Genomic DNA, 21,186 nt, shown 5'->3' with positions numbered 1-21,186 from the left:
TCTCTCTCTCTCTCTCTCTCTCTCTCTCTCTCTCAGACAGGGTCTCACTATGTAACAAATGGCCTTGAATTTACCAGATCCCCTGTTTTTGCTCCCCAAGTGCTAGGATTAAAGGTATTTGCCCACCATGCATCTCTCTCTCTCTCTCTCTCTCTCTCTCTCTCTCTCTCTCTCTGTCTGTCTCTGTCTGTCTCTCTCTCTCTCTGTCTCTGTCTCTGTCTCTCTCTTTCTCTCTCTCAAGATTTATTATTTAATGTATATGAGTACACTGTATCTGTGTTCAGACACACCAGAAGAGGACATTGGATCCCATTCCCATTATAGATGGTTGTGAACCACCATGTGGTTGCTGGGAATTTAACTCAGGACCTCTGGAAGTTCAGTCAGTGCTCTTAACTGCTGAGCCATCTCTCCAGCCACTACCACCCCCCTTATTGTTTTGTTTTACTTTTGAGGCACTGTCTCATGCAGCACTGCCTGGCCTTGAATATCTGAACTCCTGATCCTCCTGACTCCACCTCCCAAATGTTAGATTGTTGTGGGAATTGTTCTGGAATAAGCCCTCTGATACCAATGAGGGTGGAAGAGAGATGCCACCAGATGGACGGAAGCCAGGAGAGATCCTGAAAGGCTTTGATTCTCAGACCCACTTTGCATTCTCATTTTATTCCCTAAAACACAAAGGTGGGGCAGGAACTCAGCAAGCAAGATTTCACAGAAGCATACTTGACAATTAGCAGGTTAAGCACAATGGCCCATTGGCCCAGCTATTCCTCCACATCATTCTGTTCCAGGTGGCAAATGACATCATGCTTGGTAAACAGGCAGTACAAGCAGTGCTTTAGGTAAGTCACTAAGTAAGTCTCCAAGCACATACCTAATAACTGGTTTTTTCCTACCTTATTCTACTTCAAGATTACAAGCCTGAACCACCTTGCCTAGTTCAGAGGTTCAAACTCTACTTAGTCTCCTGTCAGTTAGGAGGTGGGGAAGCCCCTCCCACATTCTCCTGCCACTATAATGTCCTGCTCAAATACATGGAGTGCTCATATAAAATAGGGGTATGGCCACACAAGCCTGTTACCTTAGCATCAGAGGTGAAGACAGGAAGATCTTAGGAGATTGATGGCCAGCCAGCCTAACTGAAATGGAGAGCCTCAGGTTCGGTGAGAAGACCTATTTCACTCTGAATCCGTTCGCTCCGGGCCTTAGCCTTTAACAGCTGAGCCACCTCTCCAGCCCAAGAGGACCTATTTCAAAAACTAAGGTAGAGAGGAACCAAGTTTGGTAACACATGCTTTTAATCACAGCACTCAGGAGGCTGACACAGGTGGGTCACAGGTGAGTTCAAGTCCGGCCTCCATCTACATACTGAGACCCTGTCTCAAATAATGGTTATAATAAAGTGGAGAACAGTAGAAGAAAACATTAGTGCTCTCCTCTACATATGCACACCCCTGCTGTCACTTGTGCACATACACTCTCCCATTATAAATAAATAAATAACTTGTGAAGATTATACTAAGGTTGTTTTGGATTTCAGGCACTATTGCAGGTGTGAATAAAGAGTGTATCTGACTGTGAACCCCTGGAATTTACCTAGGACTGAGACTGGCCACTGTGACCTCAGCACTCAAGGTCAGGTGGCCTCCAGCAGTATCCACGTCCTGCGTATAAACAGAGAAGTCATGATAGCAATCAGCAGTCATTTTCTAAAAAGCATCTATTTTTATTTTATGCATGCTGGTGTTTTGCTTGCCCATATATCTGTGTAAGGGTGTCAGATCACCTGAAACTGGAGTTGCAGTCGTAAGCTGCCATGTAGGACTGAGAATTGAACCTGGGTCCTCTGGTAGTCAAGCCAGTGTTCCTAACCACTGTGCCATTTCTTCAGCCCTGAGTCATGGTTTTAGTGTGAGAAGCATCATTGAATTTTCTGAACTGGAAGGGTTGGTGACTGAAGAGCATAGGGAAATGGCAAACAGGAAGAAGAAAGTCTCCTCAAGGGTGATTACAGGCACCCACCACTGACATCAGCAACTTCAATAGTCTTCAATTCTACTCAACCTCAATTTTGTTGTCACAATTAGGCCCCTGCCTATCTGTCTCTTTGGTTCTTCTACTTTTTCTCCTCCTCTTTGGTCCCTTTGCTCAGCTCTCACAGAACATTCTTTTTTAATGATTTTTTTGGGGGGCGGGGAGGTTCTGGTGGCAGCACTGTGATATTAGGAGGAGGAGCTCATGCTCATGCCTAGAGAACTGCCATCAGGGCAGCTAGCACAGGTCTTAAGACACAAGGAGAGCCAGGCGGTGGTGGCACACGCCTTTAATCCCAGCACTTGGGAGGCAGAGGCAGGCAGATTTCTGAGTTTGAAGCCAGCCTGGTCTACAGAGTGAGTTCCAGCCAAGGCTACACAGAGACACCCTGTCTTGAAAAAAAAAAAAAAGACACAAGGAGATAGTTATAAGAAGTAGCCATAGCTATGGTGCACTACAAATGAAGAAACGGCTGACAGAACAGCCTGATTCCATCCCATGATTGTTCAAAGTCAAAATAAGTTCATTCCTGTTTTCTGTAAAGCTTGGGTTTGACCCTGTTCTCAACCCATTTTCTGGAATTTGACATGTTCCATACCCTATTACACCCCGACTTCCACCCTGATAAGATGTTCTGCCAAGTTCCTGCATAGCCAACATTCCCCTAGAAATTCCCCAACCTTTGAAAACCACCTAGTCTTGCAAATTTTGAGTTATATAAATTCCACATTTATGTTCGATGCTATTCTTTAAAACCCCACTTTAGGGAGACAGCCCTGTCTGATATAACATAAAACTTGTTTAATTTGTCTAAAAGAATTTAAGTAATGGTTTTTACTTTTGTTTGGTGGGATTAATACAGGGTGAAACAGAGTCCCCTGGAGATGGTTGAGCCACACTCAACAGTACAAGTTACATTAGTAGGTTCTGCTTCTGGGCAATGAACTTTTGCTGGTGTGGACATCAGGGTCTGTGTAAAGGGGAGGTCCTGTGACCTAGATTTATACTATTCAACATTCTGTTTCCGAAGCCTTGGTGGTTTAGTACTTTGACAGGCCCCTGCTGGTATCCCACCCTGCTGTGAGTCCAAAAAATTCACAGGTTCTAGTGGAGGTGCTCACTACTAGAAACCCTACAAAGAAGCCCATCTCATGGGTCAGGGTTTACCTTTGTAATAAAGGCCATAGGATCTTAATATTTTAAAAAAGGCGTGTGTGTGTGTGTGTGTTATACTTTCATATATGTATACACATCCATGGTTATTTTACAGTCTCACCCACTCTTCTTGCTGGTCCCCTAAATACATTTCAATGAAAGTTTTCATTAGTGTGGACTTGAAGGTGGATAAAATCGTTTAGTGTGTGTTTATGCCTGTGGTTTGCATCTCTAGTCTCAAGGTTGCTCTGTTCAACATTTTTATTTATTTACGTATTTTAAGCTGGCTTTGAATTTGCTATGTAGTCAATGATGACCTTAAATTTGTGGTCCTCTACTTTTTTTGTTTGTTTGTTTGTTTTTTGTTTTTTCTTTTTGGTTTTTCGAGACATGGTTTTTCTGTGTAGCCCCGGCTGTCCTGGAACTCACTCTGTAGACCAGGCTGGCCTCGAACTCAGAAATCCGCCTGCCTCTGCCTCCCGAGTGCTGGGATTAAAGGCGTGCGCCACCACCCAGCGATCCTCTATTTCTTTAGTGCTGGAATCACAGAGGTGCTCACTGGGTACACAGATCATTTTCAGACCAGAAATTAGATTTGCACTTCGTGTTCTGCCTACATTACAGGTTTTCTCCCTCCCCGTCTCCCTCCCTCTCTTTATCCCTCCCCCCTCTCCTCTTTCTCCCTCCCTCCTTCTCTTTCTCTCTCCTTTCCCCGCCTTTACGCCTTTGTAGACGCAAAACTTCATTTCCCATGAACACTTGCAAGTTTCGCCGTCGCGTAGCGTCGCGTCATTGCTCCCGCCCTATATACCTACTTCCGCCCGCGAGCCACTTCCTTTCCTTTCAGCGGTGCGAGGCAGCAAGATGGCGGTACAGATTTCCAAGAAGAGGAAGGTGAGTGTCTGGGCCCTCTCCGGGAGTTCGCCGCAGGTTCTAGAGGTTCCAGGGAAGCCTGTGGCTGTGTGACCGGTTCTGAGGAGCGGCTGGGGCCGCCTACGGTCTCCTCGAACCACGGATGGCCGTAGATTGTGTGCTGGGCCGGAGTCGGGCGAGCGCAGTGTGTCTGGGGAAGGGAGGGACAAACCCCTCGAGTTCTGGACCGACCCGAACACTGGGCGTCTCCAGCTCCGTTCTAGACGCTTTTTAGCGTTTTTTTTGGTCTCCATAATAGTAATCCTGTGGCATAGTTAGTGGGCGTGCGCCATCAAATCTAATCCAGTTTCCTTGGTAAGTGAAGTTTAGCAGTCCCTTGTCTTATCCATGTCATCTTGCAAGTGGCCATAATTGAAAGCCTACTGACTATTGGAGTGTTCACTCGGGACCAGAAGCAGCAGCGTCCCTGTGGTTGAGTTTTGCTTTGTTTTTTTCTTTAAGTCATTTCATGGGGGAAGAGGGTGCAAATTGTCAGGTTTAGAAGTAGATGGCTTGTCGTTTGTGCTTATTATACAGATGGTAAAGCTGTTGTCCACAGTGCTGTTTTGGATTCCTCATTTTCCAGGTACACAGTCCCAGCTGTGCTTATGCTACTTGGGGACAGATTTTTTTTTTTTTTTTTTTGTCTTTTGTGTAGATTATGTCGTTAAAGCCCTTCGATGAAGAGGTGATGACGAGTCTGACAGGAAGTGCTGTCTTTTTCCAGGATGCCTCACTGTGCTGCGTTCTGTGGCACAGCTGAAAGCACTATGGTCAAAGAAACTTCCTACAGATGACCTAGAGGCATTTGTCTGAGAAGGGTTGCTGCATTTCTGTAGGCCCATGGGGCTTGCTCTGACTAGTTAGGCCTCCAAGCCCTGTCTTAACTTCAGGGGTAACTTGTTTCTTTGGTTTAGTTTGTAGCTGATGGCATCTTCAAAGCTGAACTGAATGAGTTTCTCACTCGGGAGCTGGCTGAAGATGGCTACTCTGGAGTTGAAGTTCGAGTTACACCAACCAGAACAGAAATCATTATTTTAGCCACCAGGTAAAAATACCGTTGACTGGTTATCACCTGTTAGTGCTGTGTGTACTAAGATGTTTGGGCCAACTAAATCTGACCTTTGTGAGTGTAACTGCTTCTTAAAAACTGCATTTGAAAAGAATCTACCTTCCATTTAATGTGTATACTGGCCTTGTGGTAGATGGCAGGCAGGACTTTGAGTAAATTATAGCTTTCCCCCTCTACAGAACACAGAATGTCCTTGGGGAGAAAGGGCGTCGGATCCGAGAATTGACCGCAGTTGTCCAGAAGAGGTTTGGCTTCCCGGAAGGCAGCGTAGAGGTGAGTTCCCCTGCTTTAGCTCCCAGGGGTTTTAGACTGAATTTAGATGTGAGTTCTTCACTTCTGAAAACCTGATACAACCAATGAATGCAGGTGAATTGATTCTCTGCCAAAATTTCCCTAAAAGCAGAATGATTGCCATGCATGGCAGGGGGCCATATCTTTTATTGTGGTACCCAGAAGGCAGGATGGTAGCAGTGCAGAGCTGGTCAGGGCTGCCATAGTGAGACCCTGCCTTAAACTACAAACAGTATGATTAAGTTTATGGGGACATCTGGTGGTTGCATAGGTGGATTGGCTGTCCTTATTGTGGTTGTAGGGAGCCAGAGTAGAAGGGCAATTCAGCCTTGTGTGAATTTCCACTGCCCGAGTGGAAATGCTTTGGTATCTAAGGGATATTACAATGGCTTAGTTGAAGATTGGTGAGTGATAGGAGTGTACTTTGCTTTCTTTAAAGCTTTATGCAGAAAAAGTGGCCACAAGAGGTCTGTGTGCCATTGCCCAGGCAGAGTCTCTACGCTACAAACTCTTAGGAGGGCTTGCGGTTCGAAGGTGAGTGTCCTGAGACTTGATGGTTATACCCTTTTGTAGTGTAACAATAAGGTAGTCCATATCCTCACTGAACTGTTAGGCTAACTTGATTAGCAGTAGGCTGGCGAAGGAAGGCTCTATTGTTGATGATGCATGCCTATGTGCCAACATTTGGAAGACTTTGATTTGGGAGGACCAGCCTGGGCTAATCAATGAGCCCCTAAAGAATTGTCAGTGCTGTGGATGTGCTGAAAATTCTACAGGGAGGGCCATCTGCCTTGTGAGGTTAGCAGGGACCCTTGATGGCAGTAAAGCACCCCTCCTATCACTGCACCTGTGAGGGGTATGTGATTGGGAGATGCAGCTTTCATGCTTTTAGGCTAGCACAGGTTTCAAAACAAGCTAGAAGTCATGCAGTGGATGGCAAAATCAAGACATTTACATCGGGTAATTGGCCAGGTGTCATAGTGCCTATCCCTAATCTCCGCGCTGAAGGTGGAAAGTCAGCAGTCCGAAGCTTCAAAGCCAGCCTCAGCCACAAAACAGGCTAGTCTTGGGAGTCCCTGTCAAACATGCCAGGCAGAGGCAGGTGGATTTCTGAGTTCGAGGCCAGCCTGGACTACAGAGTAACTTCCAGGACAGCCAGGGCTATATCCTTGTATGGGGGCAGAAGAAAAAACTTTTCATGTAAATTTTATGGCACCGAGAAGTGATGTAAAGATCATGTAAGGGGTCTGACATTGTTTTAAAAATTGTATAACTTTGCCTTAGTTATAAGGATTAGATGTTGAAAAGGCCAATTTGCTTCTTTGTTGAGAGTCAGGGTATCACTGTAGCCTAGCCGACCTCCAAATCAGAGGTTGCCTGCTGAAATGAAACTTGTGTTCAAATGAAACCATACCTGGCTTTAACAGTAGTTTGTTTGTGTGACCTTAGGCTAGGCTGCCCTCTACTCAGATCCTCCTTCCTCTGCCTCCCTAGTGCTGGGATTAAAGGCATGGGCCACCACTGCTAGGTCACAAAGCTAGGGCTTTCTGATGTTTCGTACGCTAAAGGTTTTTCTGATGCTGTTAGTGCTTAGGTTTGCTGGTAGGATAGATCCTGGAGGCGGAGGAGCACTTCATGACCTGTACTTGGGGGCTTTCGTGTGCTTCTCAACTAAGGTGGTACCTGGGAGCCACCCAGTAAGTGCTTTTCAGAAATACCCGTTCCCACGGCGGTAGTAGCGCACGCCTTTAATCCCAGCACTTGGGAGGCAGAGGCAGGCAGATTTCTGAGTTCGGGGCCAGCCTGGGCTACAGAGTGAGTTCCAGGACAACCAAGGCGATCCAGGAAAACCCCTGTTTCGAAAAACCAAAAATTAAAAAAAAATTAAAAAATGCCCGTTCCTGCCAGGCTTGGCATGTGGCATTGCACACCTTTAATCCACGACTCTGAACGAAGACAGGATGGTGGATCTCTGCAAGCTTCAGGCCAACCAGGACTATGTAGTGAGACCTTGTCTCAATCTATCCTGACAGCCTGAGTTTAGTGTCTGTAAAGGAAGAAGAAAACACAGCTCCATACTCTCACCATGTGCATACTGCATGGTAGTAGATTAATTAGTAAGAAGTGTGAAAACGTACCTATTCTTAAGCTTGGCCAGCTTAGAAAAGGACCTGAGAGCATGGGGGTGTAAAATGTTTTTAGAGGTGATTCTAATGTACAGGCCAAGGCTGAAAAGCATTTGGTCGGTGAATTGCTATTTTGGTATAACTTTGGTTCCTGTTGTTAATGTGAAAACCAAACTTGGTAGGGTGGCCAGACAGGTTGTGTCTGTGGTAATGCCAGATGAATCTTTTTCCAAAGGGCCTGCTATGGTGTGCTCCGGTTCATTATGGAAAGTGGGGCCAAGGGCTGCGAGGTTGTGGTGTCTGGGAAGCTCCGAGGGCAGAGGGCTAAGTCCATGAAGTTTGTGGATGGTCTGATGATTCACAGTGGAGACCCTGTTAACTACTATGTTGACACTGCTGTGCGCCATGTGCTCCTGAGACAGGGTGAGTAGCTGTGCGGGGCAAGGGGACCCAGGCTCTGTCTAAGCACTGGGTAGCTGGGAGTGCCTAGGGCAGAGATTACCATTTCTATAGACTTGTGTTGAGTTAGTTACTATGGAAGGAGGTGTGGATTCACTTCAGGGACTGGGGAAAGTTGCATTGCCGAAATGGTCAGATCAGTTAAATCTTAGCTGTAGCCTTCTGTGCCCTTCAGTGATGACACGATGACGAGTCAGAAAGGCCATGTCTTGCTCTTGGTCCCTGTCAGTGCCATGTTCTGTGGTGCTGTACATGGTTCCCTTGGCAAAAAGTGTCCTGCACACTGATTGATTTAGAGGCATTTGTCTGAGAAGGGAACAGAGCTCAGTGCTTTTGAATAGATGCTTTCTCCACTGTCCTCTTGTGTGGTGGAGAAAACCACGGCTCAGTCCTAACCCTGGTGTCTTTCAGGTGTGCTGGGCATCAAAGTAAAGATCATGCTGCCCTGGGACCCAAGTGGTAAGATTGGTCCCAAGAAGCCGCTGCCTGATCATGTGAGCATTGTGGAACCTAAAGATGAAATCTTGCCCACGACCCCAATCTCAGAACAGAAGGGTGGGAAGCCAGAGCCACCTGCCATGCCCCAGCCAGTGCCTACAGCATAACAGGTATGTCTGCAGTGAACTTCCTGGGCCAAACTGTTTACTGTTTTTTTCTTCTGATGTTTCATAGTATGTGAATAGGGTTCTTTAGCTTAATGTGGGAGAATACAAATTGGGATGTGGTGTCTGGCTCACAAGTCTGTCAGTGGGTAAACACCCACTTCATTGCCTTTGCTCAAGAGTTTCCAGCTCCTCTTCTGGGCATTGTGCCCTTCGGCAGCCTTCATGCTGGATTGTATTAAAGGCAGACTGAGTGGGTGTATGTACCCATGTAGTAGATGAAGGCACACAGATGCATTTTTCTTACCATTGTTATTTTGTTTGGTTTCAGGGTCTTGGCAACTGCATCTGGAGACTGGATGTTATCTTATAAAGACGTTTAATAAAATCTTGAACAAAGACACAAGGCCTGACTGGATTGTGTCCAGTGTTCGACTGAGTTATGTTGGCCTATGGAGCAATGCTTATTCTGTTGGTTTAAGCTGGAGGGCTTGAACAGAGCTGACCAGAGAAGTTGTGGGTCCATGAAGTTGGTGGCTATGGGGCAGCATACTGACCCTGTGTTGAACACTTAAGGGTTAGAAAAGCAGTTTGCTTTTGGTGCTCATGATAGGACATAGTAAGCATACATAAGCTATGTCTCTGGCCTGGAGTGGTCTTTTTTTCTAGAATGAAAGATGTCTCAGCGGGTAAGGTGCTTTCTATGAAAGCCTGTGCGTCGTTGTTTATTATGCACTCATCCCTGCACATAGAGAATAAATTAGCTGTGTTTTGCCATGTTATACTGTTTCAGTCTCAGCATCCCAAAATAAAAAGGGAATTTCTGATGCCATTTGAGCTTGGAAGCTTGAAATGTAAAACCTGTCATTAGGATCCATATATTTCTAAGTCCTGTACTTAGACATTGTTTTGGAAAATATAGAAAATTCAGAAATCTGTAGTCTATTTGCTATAATATATTGGAAGCATTTACTGTTCATGTGTTTTGTGGGGAATTAATGTTAGCTTGGGAATTCTGTGATGTTTGGTGAGAGGACTAATGAAGCGGTCAGGAGCCTGGCTGAAGCCAGGCTGTGGTGGTGCACACCTTTAATCCCAGCACTTGGGAGGCAGAGGCAGGCAGATTACTGAGTTGAAGGCCAGCCTAGTCTATCTACAGAGAGTTCCAGGATTGCCAGGGCTATACAGAAACCCTGTCTCAAAAAAAAAAAAAGGCCTGGCTGGTGCCTAAAGGCTCACCTTCATGAGCCATTGTTCTTTATTTCATTGTCTTCATTTCATTGTAGCTTTGCATGGAGTAAGGGCTTAATTAAGTTATGTTGGGTGCGCACTGACCATGTCTGAAACCCGTTAACCGACTCTACATGTTGATTGAGTACAGTTGTACCTTTTGGTAGTGTTAATACGGCCCTAGCTGGCCTCTGTCTCGGTATTTTGAATAAGGTGTGCTACCTTCATCTGATTGACTAAACTCATGAATATATGGCCAGTTACTAACATCTGAGGTCTCTAGACACTGGTACAACTAATACTGGGTGCTGGTAGAGTGTGTTTTGTGAGACCTCATGAAACAATTGGTTCCTCTTCACTAGAGGACCCAAGTTGGATCTCTAGCATCCATGTGATGGTCACACACATCTGTAACTCCTGGGACTGAAACTCCAGTCCCAGGGGATCTGACAGCCTTTTCTGGCCTCAACAGATACACAGACAAAACAGTTATAAACTTAGGAAATTTGGGGAGAACAAGGAGGTTGCAAGCAAGTACTGACTACTGAGGGCCTGTCTAGGAAACTGGCAAAACTGCTAGCATCCATGTGGTATCAGTAGCTTTGAAAATATTAATCTCCACCCTAGCCTTTTGGGCCACAAAAGCAAGGCCTTTGAGCATGCTAAGTTGAGTCTGGCAGGCAGTTCAGCCTGTGAGATGGTGTTTGAGGTGGCACTATATAACAGCATTGCTTAGAGCACCAAGTGAGGATTATCTTAGTGGAATCTTGCCCCTCTGTGGCCAGCAGGAATCATCAGGTCTGGAAAGGAAAAACCAAGAAACTGCACTTAGAACATACTGGAAATAATGAGAGCAATACTGAAGCCCTTTGTCAGGGGGTTGGGTGCTGTTAAAGCAGGAGCATGACTGGCCAACTCAGATCCACCTACCTGTGATTGTTTAAAAAGCCCTCTTATAATTACAAAACTACAGCCCTGGATAGCTATGAAAAATGTGAAAGTCTCAGCTGCTCAGACTGGGCATTTGTCCACTGGAGGAGGAGAAGGGGTCACTGCTATGGTGGATAATGCATTCTGGCTTTCCCGTAAGCTACTCATGCTTACTCATGTAGATAGGTATGGCTGGGATACCTTGAACTTGCCATTCTGCTCCTCCTGACTGAGGTGGTGTTCTGTTTTGCCATTTTCCCCACCAACTTATCAAGGAAAAAGATACATTGGGTGCGATGATCAACCCCTCATCCCCTCAATGTTAGGTGTGTTTTGAGACAGGTTCTCCATAGTCTAGAACTAGTGTCCAAGTGAGCACTCCCTCAAATACAATTAAATGCTCATGAGCTGAGCCGGAAGGTTCCAGATTTCAAGTTGGCAATAGGCTCTTAGCCCCATGGCTTTCAGATTGTGGTTCAACTTCCTTGGGAATGAAGGGCCCTTTTATTGGGGTTGCATATCAGATATCTACATTAGGATTCATAAGGGTAGAAACAATATAAAGTTGCAATGAAGTAATTTTATGGGTGGGGTCACAATGAGGTCGCAGCATTAGGAAGGTTGAGCACCACTGCTCTAGCAGGTTGCACTGATTTTGGAGAACATTGGTAGCTCCTAGCTTTGTCCACAATTGAACATCAGTGGTACCTCGGTGATAAAGCACTTTCCTGGCATCCTTGTCTAGTAAAAATAATGCCAGCAGCCTAATTCCCTCTAATTACCACTCTGCAGACGACAGCTGGGTCTTGGGTTGAGCTCAGGTTGTTAGGGGTGGCAGTACAGCTTTTCCCACTGAGCCATCTTGGCTTTTTTTGGTCTTAATTGTAAATACCTACTGAAGACCTTGCCAGTGTGATTAGTGTCACAAGCATCTCATCACTGAAGTAGTGTGTGTCCCTACGTTCGTCTGATCTGCTGAGTGTGATTTCCTGTCGGTTTTCCTGCCATGATGGGTAAAAATAGTCTCACCTGATATTTCCAGATTAATGAAGGATGGCACAATACTGAGAAATGCACCGAGGAAGTGGAGGGGTGCTGTGATGGCTCCTTATTCCATTGTTCATATCCTAGGTTCCATTCTTGCATGTTCTTAATTATCTCGCTTATGTCCAGCCAGACACAGCATGCATAGACTAAAAGGAGTCTGAATGGGGAACTTGGGGGTGAGTGATTGGCCCTCAAGAGGTATCTACCCAGGGGAGAGAGACATTCATACCCTTTAGAAGAGCTTGCCCTGGATGGACTCCTATTGTTCTTGGGTAGACATGTGATAGGTGCCAGTGCTTTGTCCTGTGTCCTCTTGGGGTAAGGACAGGCAGGATATGTGGGTTTGGCCTGCACTCCCGCCCTTGTCCGCCTGCCTGAAGTCATTATCAGCTGTGTCCAGATGGCCACAGTTCTCTAATCTGTGCTATTGGAGCTCAGCTGGGACCACAGCCTTTGTGCCTGGCTGTGATGGGGCAGCCCCAGCTGGAGAGACCCTGCAGACATGACCCTCGGGCACTGAGAATGGGAGAGATGGGAAAACAAACAAGCTTGTCTTCCAAAGGCAATCTGAGTGTAAATGAGTGTCTGCAGCTGGGGCTGGCCAGGACCCAGGACTGCAGCCTCAGCATCTCTGCTGTTTCCCCTTTCTCCCATCCAGGAATTATCTCAGTGTCCAGGAGCCATACGGAGCGTATTGTGGCATCAGAGTTGTGCCTCACATTGAAGTTGGGGATCTGGCCAGCCCTGGTACATCCAGGCCTATGGCTGTAGTGCCTTCTGCCCTGAAACAAAACTGCTGAGCTTGGAGAGGTGGCTCAGTGGGTAAGGGCTCTTGCTGCTAACCCTGATGATTTCAGTCCCTTGAACCTACATGTAGGAAAGAACTGACTACAATTTGTTCTCTGACCTCTATACAGGTCAGAAAGTTTTAATATCTACAGTAACAAGAGTAAATGGGGTAATGGGTGTGCTAAAGGTTGAATGTAAGTGTTCCTCCAAAATCAATATGTTAGAACCTAATATCCAATGTCAGCATAGAAATGAGGTGGTGACATGGCTCAGCTGGGAGTGTTTGCCAAGCCTGCCAGCCTGATCCCCAGAACTCATGTAAAAGTGGAAGGAGAAAACAGAACCAGACAGAATCTGAAGGCACCTTGCCTCTGGCTTCTTTGATGTCCAGAGCTGAGTAACTTATCTGTTCATATACTCTGCTATAATGGTCTAAGGGGAGAGGCCTGCATTGGCACAGGAGTCCTGGCAAGCTGCAAAGGTAGGAGCAGTGGCTAGGGATCCTTCTCTAGCTAAGGAGCCATGAGCTGCTGGAACACACCCAACTTTTGAAAAAGGTTTTATTTCTGTAAGAAGAGGGGAAATAAGTTAAAGGACTGTTCACATGGAGGTTCCAGGAGGGGAGCCAAGTGCCATGCCCAAATGTTCTCTGCCTCTTGGCTTAGGCTGTCCCGGTCTGAATCATCGGCTCAGGCTCTGGACGATGGTGACACAGCCATGAGAGCTGGTGCAGCGCTGTAGGGACGGCTGGGCTTCCACCTGCCCACTGTCAGGATCAAAGGTGAAGACACTGTTGGTGCTTTCCCCGTGTTCGTCCCGCCCACCAAGGATGTGGACCTTCCCATCACACACCGTCACGCCACAGCTCTCCTGAGTGGACAAACAGACAAACAGTTAACTGGGATGCACCCAGGGAATTCTGCTATGTGACTGAGCCTTGCCCTACAGCCTGACCAGGCAATCTGGATGGCAGGGAGACAAGTGGTATACTTTATGTCTTAGGTATCATCTGCACAGTTCAAGAGTAACCATCCTCTTCATTGAGTATGGCATGGCCTTCATTTGGTCTTATCCAGAGAGCTAAGCTATGCTTAGAAGATTGCACCCATGCCTGGAAGATTGTACACATGGGAACAGTAACACCCTCCTACAGTCTTATTCAGAGAAGTTGGAAGCCTCAGCGTTGAATCATCTAGACAGGAATCACCAGTTATACCTGATACATAGTTTCTTTTTTGTTTTTTGTTTTGCTTTGTTTATTTGTTTGTTTCAAGGCAGGGTTTCTCTGTGTAGCCCTGGCTGTCCTGGAACTCACTCTGTAGACCAGGCTGGCCTCGAACTCAGAAATCTGCCTGCCTCTGCCTCCCAAGTGCTGGGATTAAATGTGTGCGCTACCACTGCCTGGATGATATATAGTTTCTTTGGAGTCTTGGGGCAAAAAGGGGCTGTGGGAGTCAGAACTTGCACCTCTGGTCACTGATGTCACTGGAGTAGGGAACTTAGCTTGCCCACTCTTGGCTAGTTGGTACCTTTGGAACAGACCAACTTCCCAACTCAGTCGCAGCACTTGAATTCTATGTACTGCCTTACTACAGCCCAATTGATGGCCCTGGGCCAACCTCTCTAAGGCCATTCTCATCTGAAATGAGAGGCGATTTGTCAATGAGAGGACAAGCAAGAGGACTAAGTGAAACCATTTACAATGGGATCATTCAAGACCGCTAACTTGGAGCTCCAGAGCCTTGCAAGTGGGTCTGTACCCCTGAATGGACTAGTGCAGGAGCTTGCCAGGGAACCCCACTTACCACAGGGCTAGGCAGGTCAGCTGCCTCTCTCCAGACATCTGAGCCAGGGTCATAGGTGAAAATTTTGCTCATTAGGCCTCCCACCACATAAATGGTGTCTTCTAGGGAGACAGCCTCAAGACACCGCTGCAAGAAGGGTGCTGGGGACCGCAGACTCCACTGGTCCTCTTTGGGGTCAAAGCACTGCACCTGCAGGAGGGAAGACAGTGGTGAAGGAGCCTCACCCTGAACTGCTCTGCACAACACTCTAATTTTTATCCCACTACAATTGGCTTGTACAATGTGAGGGATCAAACCCAGAGCTTCCTACCTTCTATAACTCCAGCTTTTAATATAGATCATCATCTTTCAAACAGAGAAAAAAAGCATTTTAACCAGTTTTACCTCTCCTAATTTTTAAAAATATTGTTTTTATGTGTTTCTGTGTATCAATGGGTGCCTGAAGAGGCCAGAAGAACCTGGAGCTAGAGTGAGAGGCAGTTGTGAGCCACTTGACAAGAGTGCTGGGATCCAAACTCTGGGCCTTTGCAAGAGCAGCCAGTGCTCTTGACCACTGAGCCACCCCTCCAGTCCTGATCTTTTGATTTTTAAAATCTATGAAACCCACATGGTACAAAGGTTCAGGTATTCTGCTGACTCACTGAGTAACCTCTGAGGAATGTCCTCTGCCTCTCCCGGGTTTTCAAGACAGGGTTCCTGTGTGTAGTGGCTGCCTTAAAACATGCTCTGTAGACAAGGCTGGCCTCGAAGTCCCAGAGATTCACCTGCCTCTGCCTCCCCAGTTGCTAGGATCAAAGGCGTGTGCTTAGCTGAGGTCAAGATTCCCCAAGTGCTGACAGGATTTAGAAAATAGACTGGCTCACACCAGTGCCCAGCTCTAGCCTCCACACAGTAGGTTACGCTGTTTCCTGTAGTCTCTACCATCCCCTATCCACAAAGCTGGAGCCCACCTTGTCAGTGTTGACACCGTCCTGCCCTGCGCCCCCAATCACGTAGAGAAGGCCAGCGCAGGGCGCCACGGCTGCAGAGCTCACGGCCTCCGGCAGGGGCGCTGTGGCCGCCCAGGTGTTGGAGAACGGGTCATAGCGCTCCACACTGCGCAGGCGTCTCAGGCCATCGTAGCCACCAACTGCAAAAAGCTGAGGGCGAGGACAGAGGCCAGGGCCCCTGGATTCAGAGTTACAGGCGACTCTAACGCCCCACTGCTTCAGTCTGTGAGCTCACCAGGGGCATCCCAGCACAGCTATTGCCTGGCCAACTTCTTCTCTCCCTAGCTCAGGAACCCTTCCCTGTACAATGCAGGTGACAGGCTGGTATCTGAGTGAAGAGGATTTCAGCTGCAAATGATGCTTAGTAATAACCCGGACAGTTACTAAGGATTTACAACCCACCTACCACTTCCTGGTTTTGAATGATGTTTACAAAGATAACTGGCAGTTATTTTGTTTATATGTAGGCGAGTCAAGACTCAATCCCTGGTCTGTTTGGTCCCAAAGCCTAAACCTTTCGCCACTGTATTCCTCAGTGTTGGCTGCTTAACTGTTAGGGGTGGCGACACTGACACTGCGTCTTGCTATGTAGCCCTGGCTGGCCTCAAACTCCTGACCCTCTTACCTCAGCCTCCCAGGTACCCAGCTGCAGTGATGACTATTAACAGTGCTATGGGACTGCTTATCTTTTGGTGGCCTCAGACCCTTCCTCCCCCAGACCAGCTCTGCCTTGGATCCTAGGGCAGCAGCCACAGCATGTGCCTACCTGTCCCTGCAGGGCCACCATCTTGTGCCTCCACCTGCCCTTGTGCATGGAGGCAACCTTGATCCACGTGTTCAGATGGGAGCTAAACATCCAAACATCACGGCTGTTGATGTGCCCTCCTATAGAGAAAGAGGCAGCTGTCCTTCCATAGCCCTCTTACCAACCCCCAAGGCCACCAAAGAGCCATAAACACTCCTGAAGCCAAAGGAGGGTGTAAGACCGTAGGGACAGGCCTAAGAGATCTGGGGAGAGGACTGGAATGCTCACCAGGTGCTTGTGGTGTGATATATCTTGTGCTCAAAGAGGCAAAGGCACAGTGATGGAGGGGAAGGCTCAGCCATCTTTCTTCACTAAAGCTTTATCTTCATTTCCATCCTCATCTCTCTGAGGTATTGGGATTATTATAGTGTCTCCATATAGGAAGTGAGGATGGAGTTTAGGGACTGGGAATGGCCTACTGAATACCAGGTGGCGGCCTTCTGTCAGAGCAAAGACTAATGCCAAGGCTTAAGGCCTCTGGCCCAAACCAGCATCAACACTCCCATGGTGACTGGGTTTCACTGGACCACACAGTTTTAGCCCCCATCTCCTCACTGGAGGAAAATATAAGGGGGTGGGTGGGAAAGGAGAGGCTCCTAGTCTACTTGTACCCTCACCAGAAACATAAATGTCATTTCGAAGTGCACAGGAGGCAAATTCAGAGCGTGTATAACCAGGCAGGCTAGGCAGTGGGGTCCAGCGCTGACTTTCTGGGTGGTAAGCATCGGCAAAAGGCAGTTTCAGGAGCCCCTTTCGGTCACACCCGCCAATGACCACAATCACTTCAGCTAAGTCCATGAACCTGGGGTGGGGATAAACCCAATACCACACCTATGCTGCTGTTCTTCTCACGCCGTGTACACCCCGCCCACCCCGACCTCCCAAACGGTGCTGGGGATTCCTGAACCAAAACGCTAGTGTACTCTGCCTCTAAGCTATATCCCCAGTACATGGGTTTGTTTTTTCTATAGCCTCTGTTCTCGAACTCCCTATCCTGTTTCTGCTTACTCAGCATTGGATTTACGGGTCTTCAGCACCAAGCCCAGTTCCTTTCTGCTGTTTTGATCACACCAGACAGTGCCGCTGCCTTTCTGCCTACCCTGGCAGCTGCCTCTGGAAGCCACCACTTCCATCCTGACCTTTGGTTACAGACAGGAAGAGTCACTAACTCTAACTCGAGTCTGCTCGCCTCTAAGTTACAGAGGGAAAAAGCCTTTCTCCTTCTGTTGTTTAGTCCTTCAGACGGTTGTTAGGATTATTGCCCCTTTTACAGAGGAGAAAACTGAAAGTCATGGTTAGTTTTGAATATGAATCCTCCGTTACCAACAGCTAATGTACTTGTACCCTTCCCTTAGCCACCTCCTAATAGGGAATTGCAATGAGCAAGATAATGCCACAGAGCTTTCCGAAAAGCTCTCCACCACTGACCCTTTGGCCTGCCTCATCGGGTTACCCAAACTCTCTGGCTACTGCTTTCCTAGACCATCTTGTGTCCCCAACCTCACACTCAGTATTAGAGGCAGCATAATCCCTGTCTTGAGTCCCTTGGCTATGAAGGGCCATTGTAGACTATAGTCTCTGGGTCTGGCATCGCACGGGTGGAGTATGTGTTTTGCATGCCTTTGTATGTTTAGGTGTCTTACTAGCCTGTGGGTCCCCAGAGGGCAGATCCTTACAGGACTTGTTTTATGAGAATGGCAGATGGGGCATGGAATAGAATGCATTCCTCCTTCACAAATGCCAGGTACCAAGCTTATGGAGCGGCGACATTTCAAGATGGTAGTGAAGGAACCTAAGCTGGGGAAGACACGAGGCCTCGCTGGGACGCAAGGGAAGCAAGCGGGAGGCCATACCTCCGCGGCCGGGCCCGCAGCGCGCCCGCCTCCCGGCCCAGGATGAAGCAGGCGCGGGCCTCAAGCAGCAGAGGGCGGCAGTCGCCGCAGGCCTGCAGCAGCTCGTCCGCCTCCACCTTCTCCAGGAAGTAGGCGGGCGCCAGAAGCGGCAGGCGCACGTGCTCCAGGAGGCGGCGCAGCTGCCCGCGGCGGGCCGGCGCGTCGTGGCGCACCCAGCGCATGGCGGCCTCGAACACGGCCTCCTCGCGCGCCACGCGCAGCGCGGGGTCGGCCAGCAGCGCCGCCACCTCGTCGGGCGCGAGCTCCAGGAAGTCGGCGTGGCGCGTCACCTCCACGAAGGCCTGGCGCAGCACGCGGCCGCAGCGCTCGGCCAGAGAGGCGAGCGAGAAGGCGGCGGCGACGCGGCGCAGCGCCAGGCTGTTGGCGGCGCGCAGGCGGCCCTCGAGGAAGCGCGCGCACGCCTCGCGCAGCCCGGTCACGCCCAGCCGCTCGGCCAGCGCCAGCACGGCGGCCGCCTCGTCCTCGGCGCGCAGCCGCACGCCCGCGCCGTACACGTAGTCGAGCACCACGGCCAGTGCCGCCGCCGTCCCCGGCGACTCGGGCCCTACCGGGACCACGGCCGCCGCGCGCTCCGGCCGGCCGGCCGTGAACAGGCCGCGGAAGTGGGCGCTGGCGGCGCTAAGCGCCGCGCGGTGGCACGGGAAGTCGTGGCCTCCGGCGCGCAGCACCACGTCGGTGAGGGTGCCGCTCCGGCGGTACGCGTTGAGCGTCTGCAGGATGCGTTGCGCGTGGCAGGACCCGGCGCACGGGGCCTCCATGCCCGGCTCCGACTCCTCGCGCCCTGAGGTCTCCCGCATCCTGCGAGGAGAGAACACGGACCGTGTCGGAGATGAACCTGCTGGTGGACTTCCCGAACATTTATGCTTTCCTTTTCTAGTTCATTCACCACTCGCTTCCTGTGCACTCAAACCATGCACCTAACTGACCCCATCAACTCATCTAGAGTCCTATGGCGATGAGCCAGCCCTGCCTTCTGTGTCCAGTCTTCTCCAGTGGAAGCCATATTGTCCTTTTCTGTTCAGATTTGGTAAGCTTTTCCTGCCAGGCTCTGCAGGAAACAGATGGCAGACTCAAATAAGATAATTTGAGGAGAGTTAAAAAAAAAGGAGGGGGTGGTGGTGGAACGATTCATACAAGTCTAGACTATGCAGTGTTTAAGGGATTCCAACTAGGATTGAGTAGTGTCACATGGCTACCACTGACAGGAAGACCAAGTTCTGAAAAGGGACCTTCAGAGAGTTTGCAGGAACCTGGACAAAACGTCTTTATAGGGATGGTCTCATTGCACGAACTATAGTCTCTGGTAAAGGGATTCAGGCTTCCCTAGACACCTCAGTGTGTGTGTGCGCACGCTTGCTTTAACTCTCATATAGGTAATTCCTCTTGACCAAACTCTGTTCTATTTAGTATCTGCCCCGCCTTCCACAGCACACTAGCATACTAGGAGCTCAATACTTACTCAAGGTCAAGTGCATGTATTATTTAAACCGGTGTTTATTAGAATGTGTGTGTGTACACGGGCGCTCATGTGTGCACGCACTGAATGGTCATAATCCCTGCCTTTCTGGAGATCAGAGCTTGGGCAGAGGTCCTTTGAGAGATCTCAGGAGAATTGGGGCAGCTCAGAAAGGATAGTAAACACAGTTGGAGCAGAGTTAACAAAGAGATTCCTGAGATGGGCAGAATTAGCTGTAAAAGCAAGAGAGAGAGAGAGATGTTTCTGGTTTCCAGTGGGAAGATCCAGGCTCTAGGGACCACATGGGGCTATAATCCTCCTTTAGTCTGGAGTGATCTCACCTGGGCAAGCCACTGGCTCCATTTCTGAAACAGAATCATAATACCTAGCCACAGAACTGTAACTATTGGATGGGATATATAAAAGCGCTGGGTTTGTAATATGCCCCAATCATTGGCTTACCTTTGTACAGCATGGGGTGTGGGTAAGTTGACCCTCATAGGAGTTTGTTGTGAGGAAGCAGTCATACGGAGGGAGACTGCCCTTCAGAGGTTTGCTGTGAGGGTCAGTGAAGGGGTGTGTATGAAAACACACCACAGATTGCAGGCCGTTCACCCTGGTTAGGATTTGGTCCTTAAGAATGCACAGCCAGTACTTGGCATGGTCTGAAAATAGACCGTGCTCTCCTTTCTGTGGGAATTTATTCCGAGCCTCATCTCTGCTTATCTGTGCCTCTCCCTATGTCGTCCCATCTGCAGATCAGCCTGCCTTTCATAGCTTATGCGGGACCATGTATGACTCTCCCCTGCCACAGAGTCATAAGCTCCTGGTAGACAGGGACTGTTGCCCAGATAGAGACTGCCAGCCCAAGCCCACCTTGCCCCAGGCTATTAAGCCTATATCCCTCTGCAGCCTTGCCAGGGAGGTGTGTCCTCAAGGAACAACCAGGAGTCCACAGAGGGAAATGAGACAGGTCATCAGAGTGCAGCGGGGCTGTCCTTAGCTAGCCCAGGACAGCTATTCTCTAGGCTGAGACCCAAGAAGGCAGGTCTCAGCATAAGGGATCTGCCTGCTAGTTCGACAATCCTTAAGCTCACCTCCTAGCAACTGTGCCAGTACTTATTCATCCTACTGCCACCTCCGTCCTAGGCTGAGGGAACTGAGCACACGGTAACGGGAGACTCAGTTTTCATCATGGACTCCTGTAGTCTGGGAGCCCAAGGGCACATAAGAAGTTAGGGATTCCATCAGCATTCTCCCATCTCACAGAGTCATGAGCTGAGACAGCCTGTGAAACTGGCTCAGTGAGCCACTATCCTGCTCTTCCTCCCCCCCCACACACCTCTCCACCCCCACATACACCCTGCCACACAGCACAGGCTCACACTTTGGATGGACCACTCCTCAGAGCAGGGCAAGACACTCCTTTAGCCAAACCCTAACCCAGGTACTTGGCTCTTACCTGGCCACGCCCTCTTCCTGCAACTCCCAACTGCTGCTCTGGCAGAGATGCTCCTGTCTGTGCCTGCCGCTTGCCGGCTTTGCCTGCTTGCCTAGCAGCCTGAGCT

At 48.9% G+C, this 21,186-nt stretch overlaps 2 protein-coding genes and 2 non-coding genes across 7 annotated transcripts; 3 read left to right on the top strand and 1 right to left on the bottom strand.

Moving 5' to 3' along the window:
- Nucleotides 1-4,007: 4,007 nt before the first annotated feature.
- On the top strand, nt 4,008-9,060 carry Rps3 (ribosomal protein S3). Its single transcript, XM_031387496.1, has 7 exons — nt 4,008-4,086; nt 5,022-5,152; nt 5,356-5,449; nt 5,907-6,001; nt 7,829-8,016; nt 8,464-8,660; nt 8,986-9,060. The coding sequence occupies exons 1-6, from the start codon at nt 4,057-4,059 to the stop codon at nt 8,655-8,657; spliced, it is 732 nt and encodes a 243-aa protein (XP_031243356.1). The 5' UTR covers nt 4,008-4,056; the 3' UTR covers nt 8,658-8,660; nt 8,986-9,060.
- Nucleotides 4,780-4,925, top strand: LOC116104278. The gene has a single exon (XR_004123787.1). It is a non-coding gene; the product is annotated as a small nucleolar RNA SNORD15 (small nucleolar RNA).
- Nucleotides 8,222-8,367, top strand: LOC116104277. The gene has a single exon (XR_004123786.1). It is a non-coding gene; the product is annotated as a small nucleolar RNA SNORD15 (small nucleolar RNA).
- Nucleotides 9,061-13,194: 4,134 nt separating the features above from the next.
- Nucleotides 13,195-20,930, bottom strand: Klhl35 (kelch like family member 35). Of its 4 annotated transcripts, XM_031387494.1 has the most exons (7): nt 18,103-20,930; nt 16,867-17,051; nt 16,211-16,329; nt 15,406-15,594; nt 14,456-14,644; nt 13,503-13,520; nt 13,195-13,416 (listed from the first exon to the last, which is right to left on the bottom strand). In XM_031387494.1, the coding sequence occupies exons 1-7, from the start codon at nt 18,957-18,959 to the stop codon at nt 13,312-13,314; spliced, it is 1,662 nt and encodes a 553-aa protein (XP_031243354.1). In that variant the 5' UTR covers nt 18,960-20,930; the 3' UTR covers nt 13,195-13,311. The 4 variants fall into 4 exon arrangements, with proteins under 4 accessions (XP_031243354.1, XP_031243355.1, XP_031243353.1 ...); XM_031387495.1 differs by lacking the exon at nt 13,503-13,520; XM_031387493.1 differs by having other exon boundaries at nt 13,195-13,520; nt 16,211-16,326.
- Between the last annotated feature and the right edge of the window lie 256 nt (nt 20,931-21,186).

Source organism: Mastomys coucha, unplaced genomic scaffold (assembly GCF_008632895.1).
Source record: "Mastomys coucha isolate ucsf_1 unplaced genomic scaffold, UCSF_Mcou_1 pScaffold21, whole genome shotgun sequence".
In the NCBI taxonomy this organism is placed as follows: Eukaryota; Metazoa; Chordata; class Mammalia; order Rodentia; family Muridae; genus Mastomys; species Mastomys coucha.
Note: the sequence above shows the minus strand (reverse complement) of the source record. Positions and strands in the feature narration are given on the sequence as shown.